Source organism: Salmo trutta, chromosome 25, assembly GCF_901001165.1.
Source record: "Salmo trutta chromosome 25, fSalTru1.1, whole genome shotgun sequence".
NCBI classification, from domain to species: Eukaryota; Metazoa; Chordata; class Actinopteri; order Salmoniformes; family Salmonidae; genus Salmo; species Salmo trutta.
Genome location: NC_042981.1, coordinates 16,707,565 through 16,719,804, shown reverse-complemented (window position 1 = coordinate 16,719,804; position 12,240 = coordinate 16,707,565). Strand labels below are relative to the sequence as shown.

General features: G+C 43.1%; 1 protein-coding gene across 1 annotated transcript in view; it reads left to right on the top strand.

The window, feature by feature from the left end:
* LOC115162074 (neuronal PAS domain-containing protein 3-like) overlaps positions 1 to 12,240 on the top strand; it is a 320,867-nt gene that overhangs the window by 112,601 nt on the left and 196,026 nt on the right. Inside the window, exon 4 of the mRNA XM_029713023.1 lies at positions 4,762 to 4,844. Within this exon, the coding sequence (XP_029568883.1) occupies positions 4,762 to 4,844 (83 nt within the window). The remainder of the gene's footprint in view (positions 1 to 4,761; positions 4,845 to 12,240) is intronic.

Genomic DNA, 12,240 nt, shown 5'->3' with positions numbered 1-12,240 from the left:
TACCCTCCTGTACTCCCTGTTCACCCACGACTGCATGGCCAAGCACGACTCCAACACCATCATTACATTTGCTGATGACACAACAGAGGTAGGCCTGATCACCCACAATGATGAGAAAGCCTATAGGGAGGTCAGAGACCTGGCAGTGAGGTGCCAGGACAACAACCTCTCCCTCAATGTGAGCAAGATGAAGGAGCTGATTGTGGACTATAGGAAAAGGAGGGCCAAACAGGCCTCCATTAACATCGACGGGGCTGTAGTGGAGCGGGTCAAGAGTTTCAATTTCCTTGGTGTCCACATCACCGAAGAACTATCATGGTCCAAACACACAAAGACAGTTGTGAAGAGGGCATGACACCACATTTTCCCCCTCAGGAGACTGAAAAGATTTGGCATGGGTCCCCAGATCCTCAAAAAGTTCTACAGCTGCACCATCGAGTGCATTCTGACCGGTTGCATCATCGCCTGGTATGGCTACTGCTCGGCATCTGACCATAAGGCGGTACAGTGTGTAGTGCGTACGGCCCAGTACATCACTGGGGCCAAGCTTCCTGCCATCCAGGACCTATATACTTGGCGGTGTCAGAGGAAGGCCCAAAAAATTGTCAAAGACTCCAGTCACCCAAGTCATAAACTGTTCTCTCTGCTACCGCACGGCAAGTGATACTGGAGTGCCAAGTCTAGGACCAAAAGGCTCCTTAACAGCTTCTACCCCCAAGCCATAAGACTGCTGAACAATTAATCAAGTGGCTACCCGGACTATTTACATTGACTAATTATTCTTATGTAATTTTCTTGTGTAACTTTTTGATTGTATGATTCTTTAGTATATTTAGTAAATTCTTAACTCTATTTCTTGAACTGCATTGTTGGTTAAGGGCTTGTAAGTAAGCATTTCACGGTAAGGTCTACACCTGTTGTATTCAGCGCATGTGACAAATAAAATTTGATTTGATTTGACTTTGAAATAGCACTGCGGTTCAGAAATTGCCACTGTACTGAGAATCAAATTGTAGTAAATAGCAATCTTGAAACCAAAAGCTGTTTGTGACATGGTTGCATTAAACAGCCGACCTTAAACATTGAGAGTGGTGAATAGAAACTGATTTTTTCACATCATAAAGCTGCATTAGTTTAAATTAAGGAAGGTTTTCACCCTGATTTGCATGCACACACAGTTAGTTTGAATTTGGATTCTGAGTTAATGCTGTTTTTGCCATTCCGCTAGAGAGAACGTTTAATAACTTTCAGTAACAATGTCAGTTCTTGTTATATGTAGCTAGTGCTAAGTCTATCAGATTTTGTTTGTTTTCTATTTCAGCAAATGGTAGAGCAGAGATTTGTCAAGCAAAGGTTAAACTATGCTATGCATTACTTATTGTCTCAGCATGATTTGAATACAGTTTTTCATAATGTTCTTCCTCTGGTGTGTGAATAGTGTATGAATATAGTGGTGATATACTTAATACTTATTAGTCAGCCCTTAAAAAGAAAAAGCCCCCAATTTAAACATAAGTACATTAGCACAGGTTTCAAAGTGATGTTTTTACAGTTACACTACCCTTAGGTTAAATGCAGAAGACACATTTCAGTTGAATGCATTCAGTTGTACAACTGACTAGGTATCGTCCTTTCCCTTTCCTTCAGGATTTTGGCAATGAAGCCCTTTATCTACTTCCCCAGTCAGATGAACTTGAGGATACCATTTTTATGTCTCTGTTTGCAGTTTAAAGGAAGTTGCAAACTAGCGTTAAGCGCAATTGCTAACTAGAGTTGGTAACTGCTAGCATGCTAGGAGATACCATAGACATCCAGTCATTGCGCTAATGCTAGTTAGCATTGGCTAACAAAATTCCTCTAACTTCCTTCTTACTGGATGCAGAGACATACAAATGGTATCCATGGGTCTGTCTGCCTCTGGGGAAGTAGATAAAGGGCATCATTGCCAAAATCCCAAAGTATCGCTTTAAATATTGAAACGGGGGAAAGTAATGTCAAAATTGACCTTGTTAAGCTGCATTTATGAACCGGAAAAATCGAATGGAAAACGTAATGGAATCACTGTCTCCAGCTGTTGTATACCTTTATTAACCAGTCTACTGTGTGGATTGAGCCAAATTTAGACTAGATTGCCCCCACAATAATTGGCCTCCTGGACTGTGTGTGAGTGTGTGTGTGTGTGTGTGTGTGTGTGTGTGTGTGTGTGTGTGTGTGTGTGTGTATGTGTGTGTGTGTGTGTGTGTGTGTACATTGTGTGTGAGACAGGGACAGTCAGACACAGTAGTCAGAAGTTGATTGGCCATCTGCACCCAAGGCGCTGCTCTGAATTGCTAATGTGTGTGTGTTATTAAGAACTGTGAAGGAGCTGTTGGCAGGAAGAGGGGCTTCAAGGTGGCCGCAGTCCTCCCCCAATGGTTCCAGTTTAACATTTTTACATCTTTATTATAAAATATTAACCATGTATAGTTTCCAGTTTTCAAAAGATCCCCAAGAGCAATCTGTCACTTATTTTCCAGTGCTCTTTTAGCTAGGGAGAGAGCCCTGTCTGACTGTGTAATGATGAGGACCATTGTAGAGGATAAATAATGATTTCCTCCACTCTGTCGGCCAGGATATAAAGATGATAATTGAAGTTGGTCAAGTGTGCTTTGATCTGTGATATTTCTGCTCTGTTCTACATGAACTGCCTGTTTGAAACAACAGATGGTCGGGTGTGTGAGTGCTGGGTAGTGGATCTATGCTGGGTCACAGTGTGTGTGTGTGTGTGTGTGTGTGTGTGTGTGTGTGTGTGTGTGTGTGTGTGTGTGTGTGTGTGTGTGTGTGTGTGTGTGTGTGTGTGTGTGTGTGTGTGTGTGTGTGTGTGTGAGGCCACAGTCTAGGGCTCCTAGAGGTGGACTGGGTTCTAGCTCCCCCTGCTGTGTCTGTCTGTCTGTCTGTACGTCCATCTGTACGTTTGTCTTTCCGGGTTCTGGAACTGTTTGTTCAGAGTTGTTCTGCCTGCCAATGCTTCATGTCTTGTTTGTATCCTCCCCTACCGTGCCAGAGTACAGTCTGTGTGCGTGCCGGTGTGTGTGCCTGCCTGTATGATTATTTGTGTATGTGTGTGTGTGTATTTGTGTGTGTGTGTGTGTGTGTGTGTGTGTGTGTGTGTGTGTGTGTGTGTGTGTGTGTGTGTGTGTGTGTGTGTGTGTATGTATCCAGTGCATGTTGTTTGGCATTGGCCCCACTAGAGGGAAAGGGATAAATGCTTACAGCATAACTGGAGGGGGAGAAGTGTGATTACCATGTCTGGCCTAGAACACGGAATGCAGTGAAGGACAGAGGCCCCTCATTGTGCAATGTGTTCCCCCCTCACATCCACCCGGGACCTGGCCTCTGACTCTAACCCGCTCCCTTGGCTTCTTCCCCGAGGAGGCCTGTTTGCTCCTGCTCTTTGAGAGTCTTTAATGGCCTTTCAATGTTTATATTACATCATTAATTGCCCTTAATTCAGCAACATTACCCCAACGCCTGGCTAAGCTCTGAAAATTAAGTACAGAGCACATTGTTATAAAATTCCCCATAATGAGCTCTGGTGGGACGTGGTCTGTTAAGTTTGAATGTACCATAGGCCATTTTTTAGCAGTAACGGGTAGCACGGTGCATCTCCCTACTTTTTAAACTGGGAGTCTTGAAAAAATGCCCTAAGGGCACAGTCTTCTGGTTCGTCTGCTCTGAGGCTGAATCAATGGAATGATGTAATCCCTCATTTAGAAATAAGACTTTGTACCAGTCAGCGAATCATTGAATATGCAGGCTGGTTGCACTTGATAATAGCCTTGTACTGTTTGAGTTGAGCCCTTTGGTTAGCATTGCTACAGTACTTATTACTATAGGTCGATGATGAGGTCGATGATGTCAGCTGTTTTATCATTACAGCTGTTTAGCTGTTTGCTATTGGTTCTCACTACCCTAGCAACATTTTTCACAATGTATTTGCGTGTGTACTTCACTGTAGATATGTACTGTGTCTGTTGCTTGCCTCTCTAGCTACTTTTATGTATTACACAGTGATATATGTACATACAAACCCAGTCAGTCTAACCTCCGCCCACCAGGTGTGTGTGTGTGTGTGTGTGTGTGTGTGTGTGTGTGTGTGTGTGTGTGTGTGTGTGTGTGTGTGTGTGTGTGTGTGTGTGTGTGTGTGTGTGTGTGTGTGTGTGTGTGTGTGTGTTAGGGCTCCACGATATGTGCTGAAATGTTGTGTTATTTGCAATGTATGTTGCGATTGCGATATAGATCAAAACACTTGGGTGAACTGTATTAATCATAGACATAGAATGACTTCTATTAAGTGGAAAGCAGCATTGTTCTTGTTTGGAAGAATCGATTGACTACGTTTGAACAGCATGTAAACGTATAGGGAATCCAACAGCAAGGACGAGGAACTGCGCAGCTTGAGTGACAAGGGGCGGGGCTTGTTGTGTGTGGGAAGCTGCCGCAAGAGGATCAAAAATTGATCAAACTATAAAAACGGACATTTCATGTGGTTTAGATGCATTTCAAAATATTGCATGCGATATGGATCCCTTCCGATATGAATATTGCACATATTAGTATTATGAATTTGATGTGAATTTGATTAATTGCGCAGCCCTAGTGTGTGTGTGTGTGTGTGCATGCTTGTTAGTGTGTGTGTGTGTGTGTGTGTGTGTCTCATGCCTGCCCAGTCTGTCTGTCTCACCGTGGCTCTGTCTGTTCTGTTCTATTGTGTGTGTGCAGCTATAGGAGATCAGCGAAGGAGGATTCCCAGTGCGGTAGCCTCAGAGATCTTCGAGCCACACCTCGGGAGCCACATATTGCAGGTAGGATGAGATGAGAACACACAGGCACCCCATCTAACAGACCTGGTATTATCTCTATTGTACAGTTACTAGGGTTACAATATTGTGGTGATTTCCTGTGGTTGGAGGATTCCCAGATGTTCTGCTTATTCCCTCCTGATTTCTGGAAAGCCAGGGACTTTAGAAAACCCTAACAGCATAGTAACTCAACTCCCCAGACTATTCACATGGTATATTACTGACATCTGTTGATATCTTTCTTTTCTTCATGGACCAACAAAATGATTCAAAGAAACTGACACTAAGGAAAAGCTTTTATCCAAAGTGACATACAGTACAGTGAGTGTAAACAGTCCATTTATAGTATGTGTATGTGATCCCTTTGGGAATTGAACCAACAACCTTGGTATAGCTGCTCTTACAATACCAACTGAGACACACAGGATCAACGTTTTGAACTTTTAGCATTTCTCGAACATACAATCTTTTATAGCATACAGAAATGTTTCATCCATAAAAATGTTACATTTGGAAAATCCATCCTTAATATTTATAAAATACTTAATACTCAGTAATGATATATTCACAATCTAGTTTCTTATGTAATCTAGGCCTGTACCTTATTTGATGTAATGTAGAACTAGATTTTTATTGCAGTAAAGTTGAATTATTAAATGGAATGAGGAAACTAGGATTATGGTTAACCCTGTTAGTCCTGAGGGTATTTAGCATTTATCTTTTTACTGCTGCTTATTTCTGTAGATACAGTTGAAGTCAGAAGTTTACATACACTTAGGTTGGAGTCATTAAAACTCGTTTTTCAACCACCCCACAAATTTCTTCTTAACAAACTATAGTTTTGGCAAGTCGGTTAGGACATCTACTTTGTGCATGACATAAGTAATTTTTCCAACAATTGTTTACAGACAGATTATTTCACTTATAATTCACTGTATCACAATTCCAGTGGGTCAGATGTTTACATACACTAAGTTGACTGTGCCTTTAAACATTTTGGAAAATTCCAGAAAATGATGGCATGGCTTTAGAAGCTTCTGATAGGCTAATTGACATCATTTTAGTCAATTGGAGGTGTACATGTGGATGTATTTCAAGGCCTACCTTAAAACTCAGTGCCTCTTTGCTTGACATCCTGGGAAAACCAAAATAAATCAGCCAAGACCACAGAAAAAAAATTGTAGACCTCCACAAGTCTGGTTCATCCTTGGGAGCAATTTCCAAACGCCTGAAGGTACCACATTCATCTGTACAAACAATAGTGCGCAAGTATAAACACCATGGGACCACACAGCCGTCATACCACTCAGGAAGGAGACACGTTCTGTCTCCTAGAGATGAACGTACTTTGACTCAAAAATTGCAAATCAATCCCAGAACAACAGCAAAGGACCTTGTGAAGATGCTGGAGGAAACCAGTACAAAAGTATCTATATCCACAGTAAAACGAGTCCTATATCGACATAACCTGAAAGCCTGCTCAGCAAGGAAGAAGCCTCTGCTCCAAAACCTCCATAAAAAAGCCAGACTATGGTTTGCAATTGCACATGGGGACAAAGATTGTACTTTTTGGAGAAATGGTTTGATGAAACAAAAATAGAACTGTTTGGCCATAATGACCATCGTTATGTTTGGAGGAAAAAGGGGGAGCCGAAGAACACCATCCCAACCATGAAGCACAGGGGTGGCAGCATCATGTTGTCGGGGTGCTTTGCTGCAGGAGAGACTGGTGCACTTCCCAAAATAGATGGCATCATGAGGGAGGAAAATTATGTGGATATATTGAAGCAACATCTCAAGACATCAGTCAGGAAGTTAAAGCTTGGTTGGAAATGGCTTTTCCAAATGGACAATGTGTCACGTCCTGGCCAGTATATAAGGTTAATTGTTTTGTAGTTTGGTCAGGGCGTGACAGAGGGTATTTGTTTTATGTGGTTCAGGGTGGTGTGTTTGTTTAAAGGGTGTTTGATGTAGTATTTCCGGGGTTTTGGTTTATAGTCTATGTTTATGTATTTCTATGTGTAGTCTGGTGAGTGTGTTTCTATGTTGTGTTGATTGGGGTTGGGACTCTCAGTTGAAGGCAGGTGTTGTCTATCTGCCTTTGATTGAGAGTCTCATATATTGGGGTGTGTTTGTTTGTGATTCGTGGGTGATTGTTCTGTGTTGAGCTTTGCTTGGCCAGACTGTTTGTAGTTGTTCGTTCGTTTTTTTTTTTTTTTGTTATTTTGTACGTTCATTTTTTGAAGTAAATAAATTCTCAAGATGAGCATACACGTACCTGCTGCGTTTTGGTCCTCCTTCACCGACGACAACTGTGACACAATGACCCCAAGCATACTTCCAAAGTTGTGGCAAAATGGCTTAAGGACAACAAAGTCAAGTTATTAGAGTGGCCATCACAAAGCCCTGACCTCAATCGTATAGAAAATTAGTGGGCAGAACTGAAAAAGCGTGTGCGAGCAAGGAGGCCTACAAACCTGGCTCAGTTACACCAGCTCTGTCAAGAGGAATGGGCCAAAATTCACCCAACTTATTGTGGGAAGCTGGTGGGAGGCTACCCAAAACATTTTACCCAAGTGAAACAATTTAAAGGCAATGCTACCAAATACTAATTGAGTGTATGTAAACTTCTGACCCGCTGGGAATGTGATGAAATAAATAAAAGCTGAAATAAATCATTCTCTCTACTATTATTCTGACATTTCACATTCTTAAAATAAAGTGGTGATCCTAACTTACCTAAGACAGGGAATTCTTACTAGCATTAAATGTCAGGAATTGTGAAAAACTGAGTTTAAATGTAGTTGGCTAAGGTGTATGCAAACTTCCGACTCCAAAATATTAGCCCAAAGGTTTGCTTTGAATCAGTAAAGCAAGAAACCTAATTTGATACTACAGCTGATATAGAAAGTGTAAGCTGGTAACCACGCTGACTGTCGGGAGTTGTAGATCATCTAGCTATCTTAGTTGTTATTGTTATCTACATTTTAACCTGGACTGGCACAATATCTGTATCATGTTATTCAATGCATTTTATTCAAATAGGCACACAGAAATTGCAGTAGCTCATTATATTGCTTAAGTTAATTCATAAAATATATATAAAAAATGTCCTTCAGGTCACGTATCTTATCCAGTGTGGTGCTCCCTCCCAGCCTCGTATAGTGAATAGTGGCTTCTCATGCAGGAAGTGAACACAAATAATAAGAGGTTGCAGCAGAGACGCTGTCACCTGTAGTCCCCTGAGAACACAGTGACAGCCATATGCAGCAGGTCTGTTCCCTATTAAACATGGACTGAATTGAAAGTGACATCTTTCTGCGTTTTCCTAAGATCGCCAGGTTTAGTGAGTTTGAAAGAAAGAGGAGGGAGGAAGATGTTTCCCGTATGGTAAATAAATGCAGTGAACAACCTTGATTTCAATATTGATTTAACTGACAGAAACGGCAACTGATGTCTATGATACTGTATATGTAGGATGTTGATATTTGTAATCTGGCTATGCATTTTTTTTATTGCATCTGAGGGTATGAATAAAGTTGTATTGAATTTAATTGAAACTCGCAACGGTCACCCACTGACTAGCCTTCGTTTTAAAACGTCACTGAACTGGGTTGTCCATGTTACTGTGACGCAGCGTCACGGCAGTAGCCCCCTCTCACGATAAGCGAACACTTTCCCTGCGACAGGTTAAGTGTCTGACAAGAAAGCGGAAATATATAATTAACATCAATAGCAGGCTGGAAGTCTGTCGAGGCGTGGCCTTTTCAAGGAAGGACTTGTTCCTGGCAAATTGTCCCCATTAATCTTCTGCTTAATTGATTGTGAAAAGTTTTCGGATGACATTTAAAAAAAGCATGCACGGCCGGTGATTGATTTGGAGAAAATGAACTAATAATGAATGCAAGGCAGTCATTACTTGTTGAGCACAGCGGCTAATTTTCGCCAGATTAGACTGGGTTTGATAGTGCTTAATAAAGAGGATGGTTTGATGAGCTCCTCTCTGCTCTACACTACCTGCCTGTCTTGCCGCTCAGGGCCTAACCAGTGCTCATTACTCCGAGTGACTATGGCTCTGCCTAATCAAAAGCACTAGTGGTCCCTTTCATCTTTTCTCCCTTACAATTCTACATAACTCAAACTATTGCAATGACAACAGTCGAAACTGTTCAAACACTTATACAGTAGAATGTGTAATCAGGCCTCCCGAGTGGCGCAGCGATCACTAGTTGAGGCATCACTACAGACCCGGGTTCGATCCCATGCTGTGTCACAACCAGCTGTGACCAGGAGATCCATAAGGTGGGGCACAATTGGCCCACCTTCGTCTGGGTTAGGGAAGGGTTTGGCCGGCCGCGATTTCCTTGTCCCATCACGCTCTAGTGACTCCTTGTGGCAGGCCGGGCGCCTGCAAGCTGACTCTGGTCACCAGCTGGACAGTGTTTCTCCGACACATTAGTGCGTCTGGCTTCTGGGTTAAGCGAGCAGTGTGTCAAGAAGCAGTGCGGCTTGGCAGGGTCGTGTTTCGGAGGACGCATGGCTCTCGACCTTCGCCTCTCCTGAGTCCGTAGGGGAGTTGCAGCAATTGGACAAGACTGTAACTACCAATTGGATATCACAAAAAATGTAAAATAAAAAATATATATATTAAAGAATGTGTAACCACATTATTTAAGACATTTTTAAAATGGTAACACTTTTTTTTTTACAGCCCTGTTTCAGCATGTATTTACTTACACAGTCTATGTAGTAATAGAAAAGTACATGACAATAACAGTTATTACAATGATAAATAAAATATATTCAGCTATGACCCATTTGTCTGGTTGAGAAGTGCACCTGTGCCCTACACGTCTATTACCAGGAGGCATGCCTGTCAGAGCAGTAGGAACAGTGACAGCCCTAGCAGCACTGGTTGGGTTGGGTTGCTGTTTAATCTGACAGAGTGAGTGTAAATGTCCCCCGGCACTGTGCCTGCCTCCTGTCTGGACCTAGTCATGTGACACAGGATTAATCCTGCCCTGTGTGTGTGAGAATGGGGCCGGGTTAAGAGCTCTGGGGAGCTCAGGCAGTTCCCTCTCATTGTATCCTGGTCCCCAGCTAGCCGCTACCATGGCTGCTTTATGCTGCACGCTTCTTTGACTGAACCAGTTGACCTGGGAACGGGGCTGCATTCAAACAAGTCTTCTGTGGCCTTTTTCTTTTCAGGCCCAAATACATTGAATACGTTTACGACGAGTTTTGTCAACCCAGATAATCAATTAACTGATTTAATATGCGGAGATCAGCAGAGGTTGGCAGCTGCCCCTGTCTTCGTGGTGGAGGGAAGCCCTTTGCTTTTTTTCTCCGTCCCCTCTACCCCTGTGTCACATCACTCACACTCAGACGTTACAGAGGACATTGGGTGCAATTGCTGCCGTGGATTATTTTTTTAAATGTATTTTTTCACTCTGGTAACAAATGGGAACTATTCACCAAGGTAGTGAGGTACAGTAGCTCCATAGTCATGCTGCCAAAACAGGTAGACAGACCCACAGGGACTAATCGGGGGGTAGAGCTTAAGCTTGTTGATGGAACCTAGAGGGAGCCCTGTGTGTTAAGGTGCTTGTTTTAACCTGTAACCTAGAGGGAGCCCTGTGTGTTAAGGTCCTTGTTTTTACCTGTAACCTAGAGGGAGCCCTGTGTGTTAAGATGCTTGTTTTTACCTGTAACCTAGAGGGAGCCCTGTGTGTTAAGGTCCTTGTTTTTACCTGTAACCTAGAGGGAGCCCTGTGTGTTAAGATGCTTGTTTTTACCTGTAACCTAGAGGGAGCCCTGTGTGTTAAGATGCTTGTTTTTACCTGTAACCTAGAGGGAGCCCTGTGTGTTAAGATGCTTGTTTTTACCTGTAACCTAGAGGGAGCCCTGTGTGTTAGGGGTGCTTGTTTTTACCTGTAACCTAGAGGGAGCCCTGTGTGTTAAGGTGCTTGTTTTAACCTGTAACCTAGAGGGAGCCCTGTGTGTTAAGGTGCTTGTTTTTACCTGTAACCTAGAGGGAGCCCTGTGTGTTAAGGTGCTTGTTTTTAACCTGTAACCTAGAGGGAGCCCTGTGTGTTAAGGTGCTTGTTTTTACCTGTAACCTAGAGGGAGCATTGTGTGTTAAGGTGCTTGTTTTTACCTGTAACCTAGAGGGAGCCCTGTGTGTTAAGGTGCTTGTTTTAACCTGTAACCTAGAGGGAGCCCTGTGTGTTAAGGTGCTTGTTTTACCTGTAACCTAGAGGGAGCCCTGTGTGTTAAGGTGCTTGTTTTACCTGTAACCTAGAGGGAGCCCTGTGTGTTAAGGTGCTTGTTTTTACCTGTAACCTAGAGGGAGCCCTGTGTGTTAGGGTGCTTGTTTTTAACCTGTACCTAGAGGGAGCCCTGTGTGTTAAGGTGCTTGTTTTTACCTGTAACCTAGAGGGAGCCCTGTGTGTTAGGGTGCTTGTTTTTAACCTGTAACCTAGAGGGAGCCCTGTGTGTTAAGGTGCTTGTTTTTACCTGTAACCTAGAGGGAGCCCTGTGTGTTAGGGTGCTTGTTTTTAACCTGTAACCTAGAGGGAGCCCTGTGTGTTAAGGTGCTTGTTTTAACCTGTAACCTAGAGGGAGCCCTGTGTGTTAAGGTGCTTGTTTTAACCTGTAACCTAGAGGGAGCCCTGTGTGTTAAGGTGCTTGTTTTAACCTGTAACCTAGAGGGAGCCCTGTGTGTTAAGGTCCTTGTTTTTACCTGTAACCTAGAGGGAGCCCTGTGTGTTAAGGTGCTTGTTTTAACCTGTAACCTAGAGGGAGCCCTGTGTGTTAAGGTCCTTGTTTTTACCTGTAACCTAGAGGGAGCCCTGTGTGTTAAGGTGCTTGTTTTAACCTGTAACCTAGAGGGAGCCCTGTGTGTTAAGGTGCTTGTTTTAACCTGTAACCTAGAGGGAGCCCTGTGTGTTAAGGTGCTTGTTTTAACCTGTAACCTAGAGGGAGCCCTGTGTGTTAAGGTGCTTGTTTTAACCTGTAACCTAGAGGGAGCCCTGTGTGTTAAGGTGCTTGTTTTTACCTGTAACCTAGAGGGAGCCCTGTGTGTTAGGGTTTTAACCTGTAACCTGTAACCTAGAGGGAGCAGTGTGTTAAGGTCATTAACTGCAATGGGTGATCGACTGGGGTGGTGGGTGCAAGAAATCTCTCGCCACACTAAATAATAGGATTTAGATCACTGACCTGTAATAATTTTGCATTATATATATTATTTAAATATGGGTTACTTTGATAAAGCATGATAAAAGGACTCAGCTGCCAATGAAGGACACATGTCTGGTGTGGGACAGAGTCAGAGGGTAGAGGGTGGGTGGATGCCTCTCTCTCTCTCCTCTCTCTCCCCCTCTCTCTCTCTCTCTCTCTC